The sequence below is a fragment of the Dermacentor silvarum genome, chromosome 1, assembly GCF_013339745.2.
Source record: "Dermacentor silvarum isolate Dsil-2018 chromosome 1, BIME_Dsil_1.4, whole genome shotgun sequence".
Classification (NCBI taxonomy): domain Eukaryota; kingdom Metazoa; phylum Arthropoda; class Arachnida; order Ixodida; family Ixodidae; genus Dermacentor; species Dermacentor silvarum.
This window is the reverse complement of record NC_051154.1, coordinates 267,103,241-267,128,690: the sequence shown is the minus strand read 5'-3', so window position 1 is coordinate 267,128,690 and position 25,450 is coordinate 267,103,241. Positions and strand designations below refer to the sequence as shown.

The window sequence follows — 25,450 nt, the reverse complement described above, 5'->3', positions numbered from 1 at the left end:
TTTCACAGAGGAAGGATGCTGTTCATAGGGGAAGCTGACCTTGGATGCAGGCTCAAACATTATGCCACGCATAAGGTTGAGCGATGAAAAAAACTGCTTAAGTTCTCTCGTGAAGTATGAACAGAATCATACAGCTGATAGTGCTGCAGTTACCATTTGTACATGCTAGAATCTCTAACTCCTGTGCATACACATCCAAGGGTAGGCCTACCTGTCACGTGTGCAGCAGCATCTTGTGTTCAGTCAAATTCAAATTCAAGCAGCTCGTCACTCACATTAGTTTTGGGCAACACTAGCCCCTCAAGGCATCAGTCCAAGCCAAGCCAAGCTAAATGTATCACGAGGTTCTAGCATCTAATGCACCAGCCCCTCTCTCACAATTCTTAGTTGTTACATAACACGCTGTTTTCAACACAAGTACTTCAAGGAATGGATACTACAGTATAGATCACTTATAATGTAACCGCTTAAAGTGCAGGACCGGATATAATACGGTCTTTTCAGACTCCCGTTAATTTTCCCATAGCACTCTATGCATACGCATATCGCTTATAGTGCAGTTGCGGGACACGAAATACCGGTTACAGTGCGGATGCCTGGAAGTTTGGCAGTCAACCTAGACGGCAAACGCTCCCCTCAAGCCACAAATACGGTATTTACTCGAATCTAACGCGCACTTTTTTTCCGATAAAACAGGTCCAAAAATTACGTACACGTTAGAATCAAGTTTTCCCATATCACTCTATGCATACGCATATCGCTTATAGTGCAGTTGCGGGACACGAAAATACCGGTTACAGTGCGGATGCCTGGAAGTTTGGCAGTCAACCTAGACGGCAAACGCTCCCCTCAAGCCACAAATACGGTATTTACTCGAATCTAACGCGCACTTTTTTTCCGATAAAACAGGTCCAAAAATTACGTACACGTTAGAATCAAGTACGACCCTAAATTTGCGTTACCATATAGCCGTCGGCATTTCAAAATGGCCGCCTCGCACACGCAGTCAAGCCTAGCTATTGTCGCTTCCTCCATGTGCTGCAGTACACGTGCTTAGGCAATAGTCTACCGTCTGTACTCACGTTCCCTGCGTCTGCTCTATCAGCATGAAGTACCGAGTGCATCATGATGCCGCATTCAAAAAGAAAGTGATCATGTGTGCGGAGACGGACTGGAAATCGGGCCGCATCAAGGGCGTTCGGAGAATCCGAAACTTGCGTTCAGGACTGGCGCAAACAGAAGGAAAGGATTTTTGCCAGCAAAGCAATCAATGCGGAACGGTTTAAGTGGACCGAAGCAGGACGTGGATCGTCGCCCTATCTTGAAAGCAATCTGCGACGGGAAAAGTCCGCCGCGCGCCATGTTTTCGCCGCTTAAAGGCCACGTTGAGGCGAGAGGAATGATAGCACAAAGGTCAATTCGCTCGCCGCGCTTCGTCACTCGAGCGTTTTGACAGTTCGTTTCCACGGTCAACGAGCGAGATGTATTCATGTTTGCTTGTGTGCACGAGACACCGTGCTTGTTAATTTTTTAGTAAGCGAATATGGAACCTAGAGCACGGTGACAGCGGCAGCAGAAATGCACCTGGAGTGTCCATTATCGCAATAAAATAGTTGTTTTGGTTATAGTGCGGTACCGATAATAGTGTGGATATTCGCGACTTCGGCGACTTACGTTATAAGCGGTCTACACTGTATTCCAATTAGCCTAAAACCCATGAAATGTGGTGCAGAGATTGCATTCTAATGGAAGCAATCTTCCATTGCTTTTGGAAGCAACTAAATTAAGGCAAAAATAATCTTTAAAAATTAAATTATGGGGTTTTATGTGCCAAAACCACCATCTGATTATGAGGCACGTCATAGTGGGGGACTCCGGATTGATTTAGACCACCTGGGGTTCTTTAACGTGTACATAAATCTAAGTAAAAAATAATATTTAGTGCCTGGTTAATAATATCAGCAGTTGGAAATTAGCACTAGCTGTCATCTGCACTTCGTCCGTTTCTAGTTCAGCACATAATATTTATGATTATGAAACTTGCGATACAAGGCTGGTCTCTACCGCGCTCAGACTTGGATCGCAACAATGTGGAGCCTGCTCTACATCGAAGCCAGAGAATGCATGCTTAAGCCAAACATACAGCCACTGGCCAGAGCAATCAGAGGTTAGAAGCTGAGACACATCGGTGCTGCTGTTGTAAGCAAACACAGCAGACCAACAGCGTACACAGCCGCTGCAAATACCACACCAACAACGAAAGCTGCAGCAGCCATGCGACCGGAACTCCACCAGATCTCGGTCACGATCGCACATAGAAGGTGACAGCAAATCCAACTCCTCTGAAAGAACCAGGTGAATGCATTCCAGACTGATTTCAACCAGCCATATGTAAAGCATGTCACCAGAAGGCTCTAGAGCAATCAAAAGCGATCTGCCAAATGTATCATTAGTGACTATGGCACTGCTGCTGAGAATAAGGTTGCATGTTCCATTCCTGGCTGCAGCCTTTTGATGGGAGTGGAATGTGAAGACGGACGTGTACTGTGCCTTGGGTGCACAGTAAACCCAGGAGGTTAAAATTAAATTGAAGTCTCTTAATATGGCATTTATCATGTATGTCGTATTGCTTTGGGATGCTAAACCTTGTAATTAAACCTTATGACAACTACATTGGGACGAACAAATATGTCGTACACCCAGCCAGTGACACCCTGTAGACATGCAATGCTCATCGACACAGTGCAGCCCACAAAAGAAACTACAGCAGTGACAGCTCACAGATGCAGTGCAAAGAAGACATTGGAGTCAGATGTCAAGGGAAGTGGGCCAAGAGGGAAGCAGGTCAAGGCTCTCACAAAATCCATAACAAGACTGCTCAAAGTGCCTTGACAACTAACTGTTTGAAAACTTCTGTTCTGACGTACGTACGATCAACATCTGTCAATTTGTCATCAATTCAACCCGCCTTTTAGTTTGATCATTTACAGGAGTTCAAAATGACACAGAAGCATGTTACAAGGGCTCTGAAGCACTTTTTGTCGAAGTCGAGAAATGTACGTGAAGTTACACCTAGACTATTTCAGAAATATTTTGCAGCAAAACGTACTACTTCAATGTGTTCAGCAGAAGTGGAGTTATTGGCAATCAAAGATCCCCTTTGATCCCCTTCACGATACTGCCTCTCCTTCTTCAATGCCTTGCACTGCGAAGGCTACAGCGGAGTGAGGCATGCCCACAACGCTACACCTACTTAACATAACCATGGCGTGCAGTTCAAATTTGATTTTGAATGTTCACCTAGATGCCACTATTTCTGATTTTGGCGCCTATGACACACCAAATGAAGTTGCCCTCAGTGAGCTGCAGCGAGCTAAAGCCTTTAACAGCGAGCGGGCTTGTCACGGCAGCCGCGGCATCTACGCTGTGTAGCAGACGCAGCTACATGCAACTGTAGTGCGTACATGCAGTGTCTGCTATGTGCATGACAGGGCTGGACTACACACTCGCACTTACGTGCTTCAGTCTGGTCGTGCTACGTGGTGCAGGTTGGTTTTGCTCTGCACCAGCTTGGCCAACAAATGGTGGCCACATCTAACTTGCGCATTTTAAAGCACTGTCAATAGCTCAGTACGAAGGGATGTCTGCCAAGGCGTCTAGCCAGGAGTGTGCGTGTTCTGTCAAGCATTCTAACCAAGCCAGAGGGTGGTACAGAACCCCTTTAAGAAACTTTTATGTAAAATATTTTTAGACTTTCCGTTTGGGGCTGCATTGACAAAAGTTTACTGTGCCACTGTCCTCTACGTATTATTCCCAACGAACCAATAGATTAACAAAAGGCCTTAACTTACTGACAGTAACCACAGCAACCTAAATTCCTGCAATAAGACTATCTCACAGACTTGCTTGGGCATCAAAGCGTCCTTACCTGATAGAATCCTTCTTGAGCAAAGCATCTGCTAAGGCTTTCAACTGAGGCAGCAAATACTTGAGGCTCGGTGCTTCAGCTAAAGTTTTCATCTGTGTTATCTGGAAATAAAAAAAAAAAAGGAACAGGCTTTACACTGTTATACTGTTATAAAAGCTCTTAGGTTCTTGCAGTTACAGGCTCAATCCCCTGCAATATTTATGCAAAAGAGGCTATAGTAATGATCCCCGACTCAACAGCCACTATGACAGAAAAGCTGCCTCGCTCAGATTCTTTTTAAAAGTCATAATTGAACACCACAAAAGACCGCCAGAATGCATGTACTCTAACATACAGAACTAGAAAAAAACAAATTTAGCCTGTAGACTTGATCATGTATGCACGCTCAGTAATCCTTAACATTGCTTAATTTATTTCATGCTGTTATCCTCTTCTCTCCTTTTCGAGAACCTTTTGAGGCAATACTTATAGACACTGTTCAGGTTTCTGTTTTTTCATATCTGAAAAGTATGGTACCCTTTGTCTGAGGTAATATAAAAAAAAAAATTTTTTTAATTTCTTTCTGGTAACTATTTTAGTCACACAATATCTGCCTGCTTTTTTCAAAATTAATATATGCATTATATGATTACGTATTTGATAAATGACATATCATTAATTCTCATTGACATAATCAGCCACTGCCCCTTATTAAGCCAACGTCACTACTGAATTTTAAGCAACATACAGTATACCACCATAATGCAGCTTCGGTAAGACACACCATGGTAGCGGTGGCTAAACAGGCTGCCATCGCGCTAGCTATGAACGACCCCTTGCGGCCTTACATCTACATTGACTCGAAATCAGCCATACGAGCACAGGGCACATATCTGTTGTATGTCCACTGTTACTACCCAAATAACCAGAGGAGAACGGAACCAGCGTGTGTCTTAGGTGAAGGTGGTAGCAAGAGTGCATGTGTATGACAAGTGCCTAACCAAGTAGCAGAGCTGACTTCCCTTAATTTGACCCTGATGAGGCTGACAAAATTGATTGAATTATCCGGCGGGTTGAATTAAACAAGATGCAGAAAAAAACATCAAGACATACCGCTGATTCATTCGGCAGTACTTGCCTGATTCTAACACGCCCCCTCATCAAATGTGTGCCTGCATTCTATGTATCCAAATAAAAAACTAACGTAGAGATAACATTAAAGCTCTTTAACAAAGTAGAAATCTAATACGCATCCGATTGTTTAGCAAGAAAAATGGGCAAGGGTCTAATATGTGTTGTACAGTGGCGGCTGCTTTCCCAATCAGCTTCGCTGCAATACAGCGAAGCATACAAACGCAGTGAAAGCAGTTTTTGGCTAAATTTTTCTAATAAAAAAAAAGCCGCAGAATAAAATCAGGTAAATACCATAATCAAACACTATGAACTGCCTTTATTTCTTGAAAATCTTCCTAGGGCAGGACAGAAATAGGCATTTTTAACAGGAGATGATGTGTGTTCTACGCATTCACTCTCCCCTAGGCCCTGCCAAGACAACAGACACTGCCAGTAAAGGGGTCGCTATTGGGTCCACAATAAGACTCAGGTGCGTGCATGTTGACTGTTGACTGGAAAACTAAGTGCAAATAAATTACACAAAGGCACATAGAACAAACAAAGACACGCACTACTACCATATGTTTATTCCTGTCAACACGCTATCGACTTGTACGCTCTTTTGAGCAAATGTATCACGCCATTTATTAAAGCAGAAGTGTGAAGCCATATCAGCTAGAACTATCATGCATGTCAGAAGCAATCCCTTAGAAAATCAAGCTCGGCCTTGTGCAAAACAGTACACGCCTCACTCATGCTGACTGGTCAAGTATGAATTATTCAGTGAAGGCCAATTTTAGAGTCAAACTAAAAAAAGTTTGGGCCCATAGAAATGCATGGGCGCTAGCCCGGACCTTCGGTCGAGATCGAATTAACCAAAAGATTGAATTAACCAAAGTTGAATAAACAGAAGTCTACTGTATTTAGCAAGTGCCTAATGCCCAGTGTGCTGCAGGAGCACAAGCATTTCTTTCTTATGCAGTGGCACGCTGCTCCTAGATCTAAGCGTGTATGGAGATCTGGCTTGCCCTAACATCACGAGCCTTATGCTCCCACTCTATGAATGGAGTTCACATAATATGCAGGCACCCCATTATAACACAGTAGAACCCCGCTGTTACGTTCCCAGGTGCTGCGTTTTCCCGGCTGTTACGTCGTTTTCGGCCAGTCCCGGCACAGCTCCCATAGAACCCAATGCATTGGTAACCCCGCTGCTGCGTCGCAACTGTGGGACCGTTCCCGCATCATACGCTGCGAACAGCCATTTTGACTTTTCATGTCGCTTGGCTTGGTGGCTTGACGATGGCATTGGCAGCCCTAAGTGCCGGGGGCGACACCTATGACGTATTTTCGGTTTCCGCCAGCCAAAGTATGGCCTTTGAGTTCCGTATTTGCTATGACGCGTTGTGGCCTTTAAATTAGTTTTGGCGCATAGACGTTCTGTATAAAGTCCAAGGGCGATAACGCCGTCGCCGCGCGCTGTATCCTGCGTGTTCGCGAGTGAAAGCGTGTGAGGGGAGCCGACAACTGCATCTAAATCTCGCGCGCGCAAGAAAGAAAAGCAGGGAGGGAGTGTGCCTTCTTCCGTTGCACTCGAGGCACCGGTGAGGGAGCGAGGGGGAAGGGGAGTGAGGGATAGCGAGCGGCGTTGTACTCTAGCATAAACTTAAAGCCCCTGGGCTTTAGCATCAACTGCATACTGCGCGGCGATGTGCGGGCTGTATCTTGAAAGCGATCTGCGTTGAGGGCAGAGTCTACGCAGTGTAGGTGCGTCGGCGGCTCGTAGCTTTGTGCGCGCTGTGTGTTCTCGGCGCTCAGTTTGCGTTGAAGCGATAGACAACAGCGCGAAGGTCACTTAGCTTGCTGCTGCAGCAGCGCTTCCTCACGCCAGCGTTTGACAGCGTGTGTCCGCGCTCATCGAGTGTGATGTGTTCATGTTTGCCTGTGGGCGCTGACACCATGCTTGTTAATACAGTTAATAAGCGAATGTTTACAAGTTTACACGGACGATAAAACTACTATCCTTGCATTGTATAACTGTCTACTAATTTGGTATCGCAATCGATGCTTCGGCTTTCGGGTGAAACTACAACTCTTTTTCACAAGCAAGAATTAAAATAATATTGTGTGCAGTTCAACACTACTCTCATTTCTCTATTTCTCGGCTCTTGCGTTTCCCGGCTCTAACGAGTTTTCTTTACGGTCCCATGAAAAACGTATCAGCGGGGTTCTACTGTATGATGCAAACCCCCAGAGTTGTGCTGCAGTGTGACTAGCCACAACCTTTTGCAGTAGTGGAATCACATGATGAGTCATAACATGATGTGCAGATGGCGCAATGCATATGATGCCACGCACCTAGTGTGACAATACAGTACTGACCACAACTCAAGGAGAAAAGGATTTTGTTGGCTTCTGGGATATCACACAGTCAGCACAAATGCAGCTGGGAGGTGCCTACAATAAATAGTCATGATTGTAGGAGAAAAACATTGAGAACTGTGCAAAAAGCTGACATGGCCTCTTTCTCTAGGCTTAGGGCCAGAGGCTGGAGTTGAGAAGGAAAAAGGGGAAGAAAAAAGAAAACACTTCATTCTTTTAATAACTACACTCACACTAGGTACATAGGTCAAACTAATTTTGTGACACCATTCCTCAATGTTTCAAGGGTCTTCCCAAGCTTTGAGTAAAAAAAGGTATTTTAGCAGCCCCAGTCTGAAATCGGCAACCAGACATTACGTATCAAGCTCACCGAAGACTGAGGCCAAACTGTATGCTTCTGCATCAAAGCACACAGGGGAACTGGCATTCCTGTGTTACTCTTACGTTCGATAGATAATAATTTCCACAGTGTCTCTAAGGCAATGGGGTCACAAGACCCCATTGCCTTAGAGACACTGTGGAAATCTATTCATTGTTCAATGGATTAACAGAGGGCAAACAAGGGAAGCCTCAACTACGAGCCAATGGTTTGGCAGGGGGACTCGTCTTTGTCCAGGCTAACAAAATTACAAAAATTTTCCGCCCTGACAAAGGCAAGTTCTTGTCGAAATGGTCGCTTCACGCTAGGCTTCCCTTGTTTGCCTACAGTGGCTGCAAGTGACTCACCAACACATTTGCAAACAAAGTGATAGTACACGCCTTTCTAATGGATCAACATAAGAAATGTGCAGAACCATTAAACACTATAAACTTACATGAGAAATGCCCGTAAACTCTTCCTGGAGTTGGGCACAGGCATTCAGGTAGCTCTCAGCTTGTGCCATAGCATAATGGTGGCCAGAGTCGGCCAGTGTTTGAGCCAAACCAGCTGCACACATCTGTACAAGCTGCATCAAGCGCTCATCGTCCTCCAGTTTCAACCTGCACAAACAGTGTGTAGTGACTGTAAAGCTGCCAAAGCAGTTAAAATTAGGAGTAAAAATGCATTCCCTTAAATGTAGTAACAGTGCATTACTCCAGAAATTAATGTAGCACATGACACCGCACTAGCCTTCAGAACTTAGAAAAACAGAGATGATCTTACTCGGTTAAACTAATACCTTTGGCTTGTTCCCGCTATGCCAAAGTTACCGTAAAACTGAGTGCCATAAAACACTAATGTGCACATAATGTGCATCCATGCGGCTGCGCACATGCATCTGAACACTGTGAATATGCCACATCCCATTCTGGGACTGGATTCCTGGTCTGCGTTAACACCGTTACGGTAACCACAAGTTTGTGCACCAATGGTCAAAGAAGGATACAAGCAGTGGACAAAACTTGCCGAAGGATGAGTTCTTTCCAGAGGGAGAACATTGCTTCTGTGTTCTTTTCCAGACAGTGTGATGACAGCAGCACACCCTGCCAAAGAAACATGCAATATCGCCATAATGCAGAGCACCACCTATGGCACACTATTTGTGAAGAGTAATTACCCAAGAACGGGTATGGTAGTGCCATTCTATACGTCATCATAACTCCACCTCTGGCAACTATGAACTATAAACACCACGTCCATTCTACAGCATTTGAGTGCTTCTCAGCGTAAGGTACAGCAAAACAAATATATCTACGGTAAAATACCCCGGAAGCGCCCAGTTTTGCACCCCCAAACACCCAGTATTAACATTTCCAAAACTTCAGAATTCGCAAAATTATATGTTAAGCACCAGCATCAGCCCAAATATTCACCCCGCTGCGGCCACGTATGCTGCAGTCGCTATGAGACCACTAGGGGCGATGACAGGGATACAGTCAACATCTGATTTTTCGGACTCTCTAGGGGTCATGAAAAATTAATTTTCGCAACCCCGCTGTTACGTTCCCGGGTGCTGCGTTCTCGCGGCTGTTACGTCGTTTTCGGCCGGTCCCGGCACAGCTCCCATAGAACCCAATGCATTGGTAACCCTGTTGCTGCGTCGCAACTGTGGGACCGTTCCTGCATCATACGTTGTGAACAGCCATTTTGACTTTTCACGTCGCTTGGCTTGGTGGCTTGACGATAGCATTGGCCGCCCAAAGTGCCGGGGGCGACACCCTATGACGTATTTTCGGTTTCCGCCAGCCAAAGTATGGCCTCTGAGTTCCGTATTTGCTATCTAAAGATGGTGTCTATGACGCGTTGTGGCCCTAAAATTAGTTTTGGCGCATAGACGTTCTGTACAAAGTCCAAGGGCAATAACGCCGTCGCTGTGCGCCGTATGCTGCATGTTCGCGAGTGAAAGCGTGTGAGGGGAGCCGACGACTGCATCTAAATCTCACGCGCACAAGAAAGAAAAGCAGGGAGGGAGTGTGCCTTCTTCCGTTGCGCTCGAGGCACCGGTGAGGGAGCGAGGGGGAAGGGGAGTGAGGGATAGCGAGCGGCGTTGTACTCTAGCATCAACTTAAAGCCCCTGGGCTTTAGCATCAACTGCATACTGCGCGGCGATGTGCGGGCCGTATCTTGACAGCGATCTGCGTTGAGGCCAGAGTCTACGCAGTGTAGGTGCGTCGGCGGCTCGTAGCTCTGTGCGTGCTGTGTGTTCTCGGCGCTCAGTTTGCGTTGAAGCGATAGACAACAGCGCGAAGGTCACTTAGCTTGCTGCTGCAGCAGCGCTTCCTTACGCCAGCGTTTGACAGCGTGTGACCGCGCTCATCGAGTGTGATGTGTTCATGTTTGCCTGTGGGCGCTGACACCATGCTTGTTAATATAGTTAATAAGCGAATGTTTACAAGTTTCGGTTTCCGCCAGCCAAAGTATGGCCTTTGAGTTCCGTATTTGCTATCTAAAGATGGTGTCTATGACGCATTGTGGCCCTAAAATTAGTTTTGGCGCATAGACGTTCTGTATAAAGTCCAAGGGCAATAACGCCGTCGCTGTGCGCCGTATGCTGCATGTTCGCGAGTGAAAGCGTGTGAGGGGAGCCGACGACCGCGTATAAATCTCGCGCGCGCAAGAAAGAAAAGCAGGGAGGGAGCGCCCCTTCTTCCGTTGCGCTCGAGCATAGCCTCCTATATTTTTTAATGCCCGCGCAGTGGAGCGGCGGAGGCCGTCCGCTGCCCTCCCCCTTCCTCCTCGATTTACGCCTGCCTTCTCCGCATGAGGCGCTCGCACCCCACACCCCATACGGCAGGAACGCGAACTCCGCCTCGCATTCCTGCCGACGCGAGCGGCGTCGCTTGACGCGTTTCAATCTTGGATGCAAGAGGGTATAAATACGGGTCCACCGCTCGTGCTGCCAGAGTCCGACGAACGCCGTAGGCGCGCTTGCTGTTTTCGCTGTTGCCGAGTTCGCTTGCTTTAGGGGCACAAGTTCGCCCAATAAATTCTATTTTAAGTTCATCGTCGACGCAGTGTTACTTTTTTGTCTACCTGTGTGCCAGGCAGCTCACCGTCACCTACGTGACAATATTTCATGCTGCATTACTTTCGACATACCGATTTGGTTTTCTATCCGCAGTGTGGAATCAGTTGGGGTGCCCTGCGCTCGACAAGATGCCGTACTGCTGCGTACCACGCTGCAAGTCTTCGAGCAAACAACGGACGCCGGGCATATCGTTCCACGAGATACCAAGCGATCCGGAACTGCGAGCGAAATGGCTAAAGGTCATTTCTCGGGACGACTGGACACCGAATACGACGTCGTGTTACTCGACTGTATGCAGCCGACACTTCGGTTCCTCCGACTTCAAGGAGGGCTGCAAAATTCGCAAACTCAAGAAAGACGCTGTTCCCAGCATTTTCGAAGAGTATCCTGCGTACCTGCAGCCTCCGGAAAATAGAGAGAGAAGCGACGCGGTCTGTGAGAAAACGTGAGGCAGCTGCGCCAGTGAACACACCACCGCCGAAACGAAGAGCAGTTGAGAGCCAACTGGAGTCTCCTTCGCTTCCTCTCAATGACTTTCCGTCCGTCGACGTCGCCTCTCAAGAGTTATCACTGATGGATTGCTCCGCAACCGAACTGCCGCTACCTCTGGAAAATGGCGCAAGCGAGCGCTGCATCACTACGACCGTGCAGGTGGACAGAGCTGTGCAGGTGTCGTCATTATTCTCGGTATCGGCAATGGACAAACGAAAGTGGAGACGTAAGGAGCGAGACTTGAACGCGCGAATTGAGCGACTCAAGAACACCGTCGACAAGTACAAACAGGAACTGCAAAAGCTCAAGGAAGAATGCTATGTGTCTGCATTCCTGCAAGTTGTCGAGAAAGCGAAAGAGAAAGACCTGGCTTCTTCAATATTAATGGAACAAGTTCAGAATTTCGCGAAGAAGAAACCAACGTGGTCTGAAGTGACAGTGCGCCATGCTGTGGTTTTGCGTAGCCTCTCGACTCGTGCATACGAACACGTAAGGAGCACAGGTATTCTGCTTCCCTGTCGAAGTACCCTCGAGCGCTTTATGGGCTCATCACGTGGAGAAGTTGGCATGACCGAACTTGTGAAGCAAAGGCTGTCTGCAGAACTCGCTTCTCATCCCTTGTTGCATGCGAGGGCATGCTCTTTAATTGTAGCCGAAATGCGCGTCAAACAACGGCTACTGTATCACAAGCAAAGAGATGCCTTCATCGGCGAAGTGGACTATGGTGTGAACTTCCCCAAAGAAACAACAATTGAGCCTGTGCTGGCCAACTCACTCTTGTGTTTCGTCCTTAACGGCCTTTCAGTTTCGTTCAAAATACCCGTGGCGTACTTTTTCGCGAGAAACTGCACTGGCCGTGAGCTGCACATGCTCATGAGACACGTTCTGAAGGAAGTTGAAGAAATAGGATTTTTCGTCGTGCGCATTGTCACAGACAACCACAAGATCAATGTCTTCGCTATGCAACTTCTGTGCAACGGAAGCCTCAAGCATTGCATTGACCACCCTGGCAAACCGAATCGAAAGCTCTTTCTTGCAATCGATCAGTGCCACCTGATCAAAAACGTGCGATCACAGTTTTTGTCCCGTGACATCGGAAAAGGCGGCGAAATATCAGCGAACCACTTGAAGAGCCTCTACAGAATGCAGCAAGGCAGCCTTGTAATGCCAGTACGATTTTTGACGAGAAAGCACGTATATTCCCTACGAATATGGAAAAAATGAACGTGCAGAGAGCAGTGCAAGTTTTTTCTCCTCCCGTGACAGCTGCTATGAAGCTCTTGCAAGAGCTTGTGCCACACGTGCGACACAAGCTTCGCGGGTGTCGGACCGACCGTGCAATTTATGGACACCGTGCACCGCTGGTTCGTGCTCATGGACGTGAGTAATTGTACCCAGCACATACATCAGAAGAATGCTGACTGCAAGCAGTTTGAATCTACAGGCGATGAACGACCAATCTGGCTGGAGACAAGCTTCCTCGACTACCTGGCCGATCTCAAAAGTCAGTGCCTGGCAAAGAACTTTCTAACCAAAGAGACTTATGAGGGTCTTGTGATCACAACTCGTTCGAACGTTGAGTGCATTAGATATCTTCTTGAAGAGATGTCTTTTCACTTCGTTTTGACGAGGAAAATGTCATCGGACCCAATCGAGTCGTTCTTTGGCTGGCTCAGGAAATCAGCAGGATCAAATGACCAAACGGACGTCCACGCCGTGATCACAGGCATTGAGAAAACCCTCAAGACCGGTATCGCATCGGCGTCGAGTACAAGCAACATAATGGCAGCAGAAGAGAGTGATTGCTTGTCAACGCTGCTGCAACAGAAAAACACAAGGGAGCAAACCAGCGAGGAATTCCCTGCAGATGCACGTAGAGAGCTCATAGAGCGACTAAACCGAGATAAGCCTCTACTTATGTGGCCGCATTGGCTATGGTTGGTGGCTACCTCGCAAGAGCCGTACGAGAAAACTTCGAATGTGTGGAGTGCTTCGCGCTCTTAACAAAGCCAAACGCCTCGACACCATCGGACTCGCTCATTAAACACCAAGACCGCGGTGGACTTCTTTACCCGTCCGCACAACTTCCAGATGTTCTCTACGCACTACAGAAGTTCGTCGAAGTTCTTCTAGCAAGAAGAAGGCGTATGCATCACCCTCTAGAGGAGGCTGTGAACAATGCTACCGAAATCCTCCGCGAGCACAAAGCTTTGATGTGTTCGAAGCCAGGGCACCAAGAGAATTTGCTCAAATTGTTGCTTACGAAGTTCTTTCGCCCAATATTCACCAATTTCGCTCTGAAAGCGACAGACAAACAAGACGTCGCCAACGTGTTCGCAATAAAGCCACTGTCACGAAAGACCCTGATACTGTGAGCTTGATCTCACAGCTGGGGGCCTAAGTGAAAGGTCCAGTTTTAACAATATGTCTCGTGTTGCTTGCTTTCAATGTACTGTGGGGATGGAAAGAAACGCGAACAGCGCGGCACCTACATTCTCTGATATTTCGCATTTCTTTTCGAGTGGTTGCAGCCTGCATGATAACTAGAAGCCACTAGAATAAAACTATTCTACCATCTTTTTATTTCCACCAGGGTCACAGCAGGATGAAAACATCGCGCCGCACTGTTTGCGTTTCTTCCCATCATCCCTGTACATCATGAACAAACACCAGTGCAACCTGCGCATTTATTTCACAGCTCCATCTCTAATACGAGCGCAAGTTTCTCTCCACAAGCACGCGCGCAACAAAGTAGTCTCGTCGTCTGCTCTGGGTATGGGGCGGCAGCGCGGCATGGTGGCGAGTGCATGAACTAGAAGGTACGGGCGGAGCGCCTTGCTCTGCTCGCCACTCCGCGGGCATGAAAAAATATAGGAGGCTATGGCTCGAGACACCGGTGCGGGAGCGAGGGGGGAGGGAGGGATAGCGAGCGGCGTTGCACTCTAGCACCAACTTAAAGCCCCTGGGCTTTAGCATCAACTGCGTACTGCGCGGCGATGCGCGGGCTGTATCTTGAAAGCGATCTGCGTTGAGGGCAGAGTCTATGCAGTGTAGGTGCGTCGGCGGCTCGTAGCTTTGTGCGTGCTGCATGTTGTCGGCGCTCAGTTTGCGTTGAAGCGATATACAACAGCACGAAGGTCACTTCGCTCGATTCTGCAGCAGCACTAAATTCCTCATGCCAGCGTTTGACAGCGCGTGTCCACGCTCATCGAGTGTTGTGTGTTCATGTTTGCCTGTGGGCACTGACACCATGCTTGTTAATGTGGTTAATAAGCGCATGTTTACAAGTTTATACGGACAATAAAACTACTATTCTTACTTTGTATAGCTGTCTACTAATTTGCTATCGCAATCAATACTTTGGCTGTCAGGCAAAACTACTACTTTTTTTTTTTTTCACACGTAAGAATTAAAATAATATTATGTGCAGTTCAACACTACTCCCATTTCTCAATTTTTCCTGTTTCCCGGCTCTTGCGTTTTTTTTTTGTTTTTTTTTTTACGGTCCCATGAAAACCGTATCAGCAGGGTTCTACTGTATTTGAGGCTCGAGCCAGTTGCCTAAGGACAAATACATACCGAAGCAAATATTCAAAACTAGATTAGGTATGTGGATGCTGCAGCCAAAATCCGGAAACCACTCAGCACATCCTAATGGAATGCAAAGGGATTCCCCCAGTAAGAACCGTAGGTAACGTACACCTTCCAGAAGCGCTTGGGTTTGAAGTGGACAGAACCGTGAACCGGTCAGCAGTCGAGATTACCAAGAGACGTTTAGAGCACTGGTGAAAAAAAAACAGAGACGAAATTTATGCAACCGGACCTCTTGCTTTAAGTCGCGGTTCAAGGTAGATTTTGAAGAAAAAAAAAAAAGATTTAGGATATGTATACAAAAAGCAATGAAGTTAGAAGGGCCTTGCAAGACATGACCAGGAGAAAAGCTGCTGGAAAAGATGGAATAACAGTTGATTTAATCAAAGATGGAGGAGATATCACGCTTGAAAAGCTTGCGGCCCCTTATACGCAATGCCTCACGATTTCAAGTGTACCAGACAGCTGGAAGAACGCCAACATTATACTAATCTTTAAGAAGGGAGATGTTAAAGAACTGAAGAATTATAGACCCATTAGCTTGCTTTCAGTATTGTACAAAATATTCACCAAAATAATTTCCAATAGAATCAGGTTCAGTAATCTCTCAGAATCATCTCAGTAATCTTCGGTTTGCAGATGACAGTGTCCTATTCAGCAACAATGGGGACAAATTACAACAAATGATTGAGGACCTTAACCGAGAAAGTGTGAGAGTGGTATTGAAAATTAATATGGAGAAGACAAATAATAATGTTCAATGGCCTGGCAAAGAAACAAGAATTCAGGATTGCCAGTCAGCCTGTAGAGTCTGTAAAGTAGTACGTTTATCTAGGTCAGTTACTCACAGGGGACCCTGATCACGAGAAAGAAATTTACCGAAGAATTAAATTGGGTTGGAGTGCATACGGCAGGCATTGCCAAATCCTGACTGGGAGCTTACCGGTCGCTGTTGTTGAAAAGAAAAGCGTACAATCATTGCATTCTACCTGTGCTAACATATGGGGCAGAAACTTGAAGGTTAACAAAGTAGCTCGACAAGTTAAGGACCGCACAGAGAGCGATGGAACGAAAAATGTTAGGCCTAACGTTAAAAGACAGGAAGAGAGCGGTGTGGATCAGAGAGCAAACAGGGTTAGCCGATATTCTAGTTGACATTAAGAGAAAAAGATGGAGCTGGGCAGGCCATGTAATGCATAGGATGGATAACCGATGGACCATTAGGGTTACAGAATGGATACCAAGAGAAGGGAAGCGCAGTCAAAGTCGGCAGAAAACCAGATGGAGTGATGAAGTTAGGAAATTTGCAGGCGCAAGTTGGAATACGCTAGCGCAAGACAGGGGTAATTGGAGATCGCAGGGAGAGGCCTTCGTCCTGCAGTGGACATAAAATATAGGCTGATGATGATGATGATGAACCATGCTGTATTGAGGTGAAGCTGACTTTCGGGAACCGGCATTATGCAACTCGCCGTGCTTTCCAAGCTTCGAAGCCATTGGCGAGGATTACAAAGACAAAGTCGGCGCCAATGTTAACAGCGGCAAATTGTTTCTATGAAAAACACGGCACTGAACAGCAAGACGCTTGGTAGCGACGGCCACTGCCACGGTGGTGGCTATGGCTGCCAGCGGATCTACGTGTGAGAGCGCCGGTTCGAGGCGGTGAGATAATCGAAATGGCGGCGGTGGTGGCTTCGATTAGTGCCATTTCAGGCCTGCGGTCATGGCAAAAAGTCCGCAAAATAGGACGGTGAAGATTTCACGCATCGGAAATTTCAGACGTTCATATACATCGACTCTATGAGGGATATGGGGGTGCCGCAAAGGCGTCCGAATTATCAGGCATGTCGAAAACATCGGGCATCCAGAAAATCGGTCGTTGACTGTATTCGCTTCCCCATCATTTATCATTTGAAAATAAACATGCTTTCTTCGATTCCGTAGCCACCGTAGCCCTGCCTAGATGTTTTTCGTTGGGCGCCATCTTGGTTTTTATTGCTTCGACCGGACAAGCGCCCATATCTAGATTAATCCAATTTTCAGTGAAAGTGTGGTTGGCATTACCGCGTGTATTTTATGGTGTGCACTAACCAGTAGTACTGCATGCAGTTATGCAGCATTCCCTCCAGGTACATGTATTAATGAGGTTTCACTGTATAAATTACTGACACCAGCCATATGGGTGCTGAAGGAAGAGAGACAATGTTCCAAACTACAAGAGTCAAGTGTCAGCTCACAACTTGGTTTAGCACAGTGAACCAATTCTTCACCACCTCATGGCCATGTGGACAAGTGACCATCACATGGCCCATGCACAGCCATGCGAGGCAGGTGAAGCTGTAGACTGGACGCTTATGCCTCAATGACATGTTGCCTTGAAGACATGTTGCCTTGCACAAGCGTAACATGTCCTACAACCTGTTGCCTCCACTAATAAGGCTCTGTTCTGGCACTACAGTCAGCACAGGAATTTTCAGGCACAAGTTATTATTTAGGAGTTTTGGTAAACTTATGGTTGTGCTAAAACTATTACTGCTGAACATTTACCTCAACACAAACATCTTCTTTTGTCTCCTTTCGTTATAATTCTCCCACTCTAGTTTTTTCAGATGCACTGAGCATGAGCCTTGCATGGTGTAGCTCTGCTCTCCACATTTACATTGCATGTTGATAAATTTGAAACCGATTCAAAAGAAACACTTTTGTGAGCTTTATACAGTGCAACATCATGACCTTATGCAAGTCTTCTACAGGATGAACATCTATACCAGAGATCTCCAGTTAACTCTGTTCTGCATCAGTCAAGTTCATCCCATGCCTGGAAATTTATTCTCATCACTCAATCTAATCCTCTGCCACAATAAACTTCATAAAATACTATTCAAAAAGCCAAGAAATCAAAACATTATAACCCTACACTGTCACATGGGCCAAGTTCATACACCACCTCAAGTGTACAATGTGTACAGAAATGCGCACAAATAAACAGCACTAAAATTACACATAACAGTCATTTCACAATCAAGCTAATATGCAACAATGCTTCCCTGCTGAGATTTTGGTGCATACTGCCTCAATAAACAGACATTTACCATGGCCTACCTCACAGCCAGTGTAATACAGTTGACTTCCGATAATACAACCTCTGTAGGACAAACTCTGATTGAATTACCTAAGCTTGTGTTAAATGTAGGTATTAAAAAATAGGTTCCTTTTGAATGAGAAGAGGAGGATCTGAGGAGCCCAAGTTTTGTTATTCACAACCATATGAAGCAAAGGGGAGCATAGGGGGAATTTTGTTTTTTGTTTTTTAACAGAAATGTAGAAATGATAAGGTAACGGGAAATGAAAGTGGACGAAAGTGGAAAGCAGAAGAAAAAAACAGCTTCCTTCCAGTGAGAGCCAAACACACATGGAAGATGTGAGCTCAGCTCCCACTAGCAGGGCCGGTATTTTGTAGCGATGCCTTCCGGTAAGAATGCCTTTTCGTGCTTATCGCGCTTTGTCAGTGGTCGGAGCGACAGTCCGCTCGCGTTATCAACGGGATCAGCCGGCCGTGAGCGGTGGATGATAAGACTAGAGTAGAATAAGTCATAATGCCTCGCTACAAAATCGCGGCCCAGGAAGTTGTTTTTTTGTGCACTTTCATTTCCCTCTGCTTTATCATTACTATATTTCAATAAAAAAATTCTCCCTATGCTTTCCATGGCTTTATTATCTGCTGGCTTCATATTATATGTGCCTTTTGAACACAAACAAATGAAGGTCAAAATAATGGTAGACAAATGTATTTACTTTGTTACATAAAGTTTCATGTATTGCTACAATTACATTACCTGCTCAAAACGACCATGCTCAGAGGGGTGAGGTGAGATATGCACAGAAGTATGCAGGCCGCCCGTCTTCAGTTCAGCTTCCTGCAAGAACTGGCGGTAGTCCTTGTCCTGTGTGCCCATTCTGTAAAAATAAAGGGCACATGAAGCAGATGTAACACAGTGAAAGCTCAGGCAAGTCCCCCCCCCCCCCCCACTCTTCAATTACTTCAAATTTTCAAATAATTCAAACCATTTTCCCACCACAGCCATGCCGAGTTGCATAGAGCTCACACGTGTAAAACAGCTCGTTAATCGGCATGCAAAATGCTTCTGTCAATTATTAATTCAAGCTGTGTGCCACTGAGCATACACTTATGGCCACTTTCCTGGCACAGTGGCGTGTGCAGCTGATGCTGAGCAGCTTTAAAGAGCACCAGGGATATAGCCATCTCATGGAAGAGCACAGACAACGCTCCAAAAGGGTAACAATCTTCCAGTTATGGTAGCCACCACTTAACCTTCGTGCCTGCTTTCTTGCACATCAACCAATCCAGCGCAGCACTGATTCCAATGCAGGATAAAAGCATTGTACACTCGAATCTCGATAACGAAATGGGATATAACGAAGTAAATGAAATTCCCCTCGAAATCCCAGGCTGTGCATTCACTTCTCCTCCCTGAGGTGCACCGCGCGGGCTGGTAGCTGGGCGTGCCCTCCGAGATTGCATTGCCACTGGTGCAATCCCGGAGGCCATGAGCCGGCCTAGCCAAGTTCGCTTGCTTCCTCTATCACACAGCGGGGTGCTGTGTTGTGTGCCACGTGCTGCCCAACCGTGATGAGCCAAAAGTGGAAAGCGGACGCGAAAGACCATCACAATGGAATAGAAGGCAGCTATCTAAAGGCTGTCGCGTCAAGTGCTAAGAAGTCGCGTGACACGCCGAAGATTCGTTTGTTGTTTTAGTCAAATTTCATCGCATACGTGGCCATGTAGCGGTTCCGCAGGCCGCAATGCGGTCCTTCTATTTCCATGTTTACAATTATGCACCCCATTGGTCATATATCACAGTAAACAGCAATATTGGATATAACGAAGTAACGGATATATCGAAGTAATGTCGGCTCCCCCCTTCAACTCTGTTACAAGTTTGAATGTATTTTGAAATAGGTGCATAACACAGTTTTGTCTGCCTTGGTGGTGCATGTATTCCAGGCACAAGTGGCGAGTTTGCACCAACGCATATGGTCACTACTGCTTTGTCAGGCATACACCCCAGCAACTGATTTCTTTCAGCATTATCAATGCTGTCTGACTAGTAATGTCACTTGCCATTAAAATTGATGTGGGTAAGAAGCCTATTTTTGTCTGCTTTAATGCCATGGTTTGTGCCCACTATGGGAACATGTCCCAAGTGCAAATAGTTGCCGCCACTCCACCTTTTTACAAACAATGAACACCTAGTTTTCCCAGAATGAACCTAGGTTTCAGGAAAAACTATGCTTACTTGATTAACAAGGCTGGCCAGCTTACACGTCTAGATTCTTTTCCATTTTTGTCACCACCATTTCTTGAATCCAACAGCATTACACCCACCTTACCTTTTTTGTTTAACACTTCCCTCATCGTACTCTACGCATCCACTTATTCTCCTACCCCATTGGAGGTGGGTGACAGTGAGCTACATATCACTGCCAAGGAAGGTAGTCGCTGCCCTGACGAAAACAAGTCCCCTACTGAAAGACTTAGCAACATCCTTTGTTTGACAACTGTTGATCACTTCAGGTCTCCATCTCCCTGTGAACTTCTGTCTTGTTCAGACTTCAGCTAGCAGCACATGCTGCACCTCGCTGGCTTTTAAAGCCAGCACAATGTAAGAGCATCAAAGGTACACACTTTGTGACAACTTCACACAGGAGTGGAACCATGCGCTTCAATTCAGGAGGCAAGTGGGAGGCATTGAGGACAGCCCGAAAATAGGTTACTCCGTTGGTGGCCTGCTCCGTGGTCTGCACGTTTACCCCACCTGCACAAGAACAAAGAGCATTCTCCTGACTCTATGAGCACTGAATTAAACTTTCAAAACTCAGAAACCCTGCACACCAAGTTTCAAGTACAGCGTGCACATTTGTTTCCAAGCACAGCTGCTTTCTTGGAAACGGTGCGCCCAGTTTTCAGGCCTCAAATAAAGTCTCAACTAGGTCAGGTCAGTTTAACATTTTGTCCTCAGATGTTGATTGTATTGCATTGTCCAAGAATCATTTTCCCCCGAGAGTTGCTTTAAAAGATGCAGTAACATAGCAAGGTAGCTGACTGGGCTAGTTGGTAATCCGTACCGAGCGTGTACATCACAAGAGGCAGCATGGGGACAAAGACAGACGAGACAAGGGGACATCCTCGTTTCGTTTTCGTCTCTGTGTTGCACTGTTCCCACTCAAGTGCTGTAACAGCTGCGCTAGAGACATCCAATTCAATGAACTTTCACTCTGCACTCTTCCTTTCCAGTGCACAGTACTTACCCTCTCTCTGCTGTGTGCCTAATGTCATCAGGCCTCCTACAAAATGAACTCCTGCACTGTAGTCCTATATGATATAGTTAACAGCATTGTTCATTTGTACAGACAACTTCTTTATATTCAACTTTGAAGGGACTGCAGAATTGATGGAATTATCCTGCGGCCCAAATTAAAAGAAGAGCCAGAAAAAGACAATGTACAAAACAAGCACCCAATCTTATAACATAAAAAATGTAGTATGCCTCAGATTCTGGCAATCACAAATAAGATGAGACCTGTAGAGGTTTCATCTTATTCACAGCTTCCAGAACAAAAATTTATTTATGCTTATGTCCATTGTCATCAATTTCACAGCTTTTTATGACTGCATAAAGACCGCAACATGTCGTCCTTCGTGCCATCTACTGTGTTTGATATTCCGGATTTCATGAATGACTCCCAAACCATCGCAAACGAGAGGGAGACCTATGCCTAGACTAACAACTTCACCAGTTTGTCGCTGCGAGCACGCGCTTCTCAACAAGGCCGGCGTCTGCATTATTCAATGCAATCAAACTCTCGTTAATTCGGACTTAATTGGCCGCACGTCGGTTAATTCGGACTATTTTCGGAGGAAATAGTTTGAAGCGCAAAAAAAAAACAAAAACAAAACACAGACACAAAAGAGCACATGAGACACAGACGAGCGCTCGTCTGTGTCTCATGTGCTCTTTTGTGTCTGTGTTTTTTTTTTTTTTTGCGCTTCAAACTATTTCCAATGTACAACCAACAGGCCCAAATCGGTACAATTCTATTTTCGAAGCTAGGTGAGCGAGGAGTGCCGCAAACGTGCGACGCAAAAGAGCAAGAACGGCGCTAGCGTCCAACCGAAACGAAGCGGCGGAGTCCGCATCGCCAGAGCCATCAGTTCAAATCGTACGTGAATGACAGCAACGCCGGAATGCTTCGAGCCTATTTGTGTCTTTAAAGCCTGTATTCTTGCGTTTACCACCAGCGCATAACATCGGGTTGGCCGCGGGCTTTCGTAACTGCGTAGTCGTCATCCACGATCACGTCGATAGCGGCCGCGGTTTTCTCCGCAGCGGTTGCGGCGAACAGTAGTTTCGTTTTTACTCGGTATGGGCGTCGGCCGCGGGCCTAAAGAACTGCGTAGTCGCCATCGATGATCGCATAGATAACGAGCGCGGTTTCGACGGCAAGTTGTTGCAGCGACTGGACGACTCGGTGCGTGCGTCAGGCACGTGCCTTCAGCACCGCAAAGTCGCCGTTCATAATCGCGTCCATAGCGGTCACGATTTTTTCCGCAGTGGTTGCGGCAAACAGTTGTTTCGTTTTGACTCGGTGCAAAGCTGTCGAGTTTGAAGAGCACCGGCTACATCGCGATTAGGTTTTCGCCAGCTCACTGGCGAAAACGTAATCGCGATGTGCCCGCGATAGTACAAAGCGTGTCTACATGCTTGGTATACATGTTTTGCATACGTGCAGGGCTTGAAAATCGTTGTTTTGGTTATAGTGCGGTACCGCTTATAGTGCAGATATTCGCGACTCCGGTGACTTACATCATAAGTGGTCTACACTGTACAGTAGAACCCCGCTGTTACGTTACCGGGTGCTGCGTTCTCCCGGCTGTTACGTCGTTTTCGGCCGGTCCCGGCACAGCTCCCATAGAACCCAATGCATTGGTAACCCCGCTGTTACGTCGCAACTGTGGGACCGTTCCCGCATCATACGTTGCGAACTGCCACACCGCGCCGGCCCGAGCGGCCAGTTTGACTTTTCATGTCGCTTGGCTTGGTTGCTTGAGGATGGCATTGGCCGCCCAAAGTGCTGGGGGCGACATTTATTACGTATTTTCGGTTTCCGCCAGCAAAAGTATGGCCTTTGATATCCGGTTTTACTATCTAAAGATGGTGTCTATGACGCGTTGCGGCCCTAAAATTGGCTTTGGCTCATAGATGTTCCGTATAAAGTCCAAGGGCGATAACGCCGTCGCCGCGCGCCGTATGCTTTATTTCGCGCGCGAGACGCAGTCGTCGGCTCCCCTCGCACGCTTTCACTCGCACATACAGCATACGTCGCCGCGCGCCGTATGCTGTATGTGCAAGTGAAAGCGTGCGAGGGAAGCCGCGCGGCCATATGCTGAATGTGCGAGTGAAAGCGTGCGAGGGGAGCCGACGAGCGCGTCTCGTGCACGAAAGAAAAGCAGGGAGGAAGCGCGCCTCCTTCCGTTGCGCTCGAGGCACCAGCGAGGGAGCGAGGGGGGGGGGGGGGGGGGGGTAGCGGGCAGCGTTGTGCTCTGGCATCATACTGCGCGGCGGCGCGCGCGCGGTCCCGTGGGCCGTATCTTGAAAGCGATCTGCGTGGGGGCAGATTCTACGCAGTGTAGGTGCGTCGGCGGGTCGTGGCTTTGTGCGTGCTGCGCGTTCTCGGCGCTCAGTTTGGGTTGAAGCGATAGACAACAGCACGAAGGTCACTTCGCTCGCTTCTGTAGTGGCGCTTAACTGCGCGTGTCCGCGCTCATAGAGTGTGATGTGTTCATGTTTGCCTGTGGGCGCTGACACCATGTTTGTTAATTAGTTAATAACCGAATGTTTACAAGTTTATACAGACGATAAAACTACTATTCTTACTTTGTATAGCTCATCGCAATCGATACTTCGGCTGTCGGGCGGAACTACTTTTTGTCGCACGTAAGAATTAAAATAATATTGTGTGCAGTTCAACACTACTCCCATTTCTCAATTTTTCCTGTTTCCTGGCTCTTGCGTTTCCCGGCTCTTGCGTTTTTTTTTTACGGTCCCGTGAAAAACGTAACAGCGGGGTTCTACTGTATTAGGGTCACCATTGAGGTCAGGCACGTGCTTGCAGACCAGTCAAGTTCCTACAGTATAGACCACTTATAACGTAACCGCTTGTAGTGCAGGACTGGATATAGTACGGTCTATTCAGACTCTCCGTTAATTTTCCCAAAGCATTCCACGTATACGCATACCGCTTACAGTGCAGCCGCGCGAGACGAACTACCGGTTATAATGTGGCTTCCGCGGGAAAATCTCGCCGACAAGGGCGGTAGCGAGCACGCTTCTCAACGAGGTGCGCCCACCGATGAGAGAGGAGATCAACGAGGGCGATGCAGAGGAGGAGCATGAGACGTGGAGCATGAGATGTTGAGCATGAGTCCAAGGGCGACAAAATCGTCGCCATGCGCCGTATGTGTGAATGAAAGCGTGCAGGGGACGCGCGCCTTCACGGAGAGCGAACACACAGTATCTTGCAACCGAGCGCAACGGGAACTGGCGACGCAATCTCCCACGCGAAAGGAGGCAGGAAGGCAGCGCGAGAGGGAGGAAGGGAGGGGGGGGGGGGGCTTTTACTCTGCCAACAAATGCATTCGTGCCTGTGCCGGCTGTCGGTGTTGTCGCGCACACCGCGTATCTTGAAAGCAATCTCAACACGGCTGTGATCTTTGTATGCGCTGTGCTTACGCCGCTCAGTTTCCATTGAAGCGATAGACCGCACGAACCTTCGCTCGCTGCGGCAGCCGCGTTTCCCCACGCCCGCGTTTTTACAGTGGTTGTCTGCGGTCATCAAGTCTATTCATGTTTGCTAGTGCGCGTTGATACCACGCTTTTTAATTCAGTTAGTAAGCGAATGTGTCAAGTTTATGCAGCCGATAAAACTACTGTCCCTACGCCTTATAGCTCTCTACTAATTTGCTATCGCAATTGATGCTTCGCCTTTCCGGCAAAACTGAGACATTTTTTTTTAATTATTACTTTGTCTGCTTCATGCGAAGATCGTGGGTACTTGGACACTAACCTTTCAACGTTCGTAAATTTAAACGGATGCAAAACTCCCAGTTGCACGGTTCGATTCTCGGATACGGGCGGCTGCTTGGTCTACATAATTTGCATACGTGCAGGGCTTGAAAATCGTTGTTTTGGTTATGGTGTGGGACCGCTTATAGTGCAGATATTCACGACTCCGGCGACTTATGTTATAAGCGGTCTACACTGTATTATTTGGCAAGAGTGAAATAATGAAAGTTTCGGCCCACAGAAATGTATGGGCACCATGGGACCTTTGGTCGGGATCAAATTACCTGAAAAATTAAAATATCCAGAGTCGAATTAACGAAAGCTGTAGCTTATTTTCACTAAAATATTGAGCATACACTGCTGGCCACCAC

The 25,450-nt window shown here is 47.0% G+C and overlaps 1 protein-coding gene across 1 annotated transcript in view; it reads right to left on the bottom strand.

Annotated features, from left to right (window-relative positions):
* The window catches only part of LOC119440146 (presequence protease, mitochondrial-like), a 147,825-nt gene that overhangs the window by 48,385 nt on the left and 73,990 nt on the right, over positions 1 to 25,450 (bottom strand). Inside the window, exons 16-20 of the mRNA XM_037705087.2 lie at positions 20,642 to 20,771; positions 18,771 to 18,891; positions 8,790 to 8,866; positions 8,218 to 8,383; positions 3,929 to 4,029 (exon numbers count right to left, since the gene is read on the bottom strand). Coding sequence (XP_037561015.1) covers positions 3,929 to 4,029; positions 8,218 to 8,383; positions 8,790 to 8,866; positions 18,771 to 18,891; positions 20,642 to 20,771 — 595 coding nt within the window. The remainder of the gene's footprint in view (positions 1 to 3,928; positions 4,030 to 8,217; positions 8,384 to 8,789; positions 8,867 to 18,770; positions 18,892 to 20,641; positions 20,772 to 25,450) is intronic.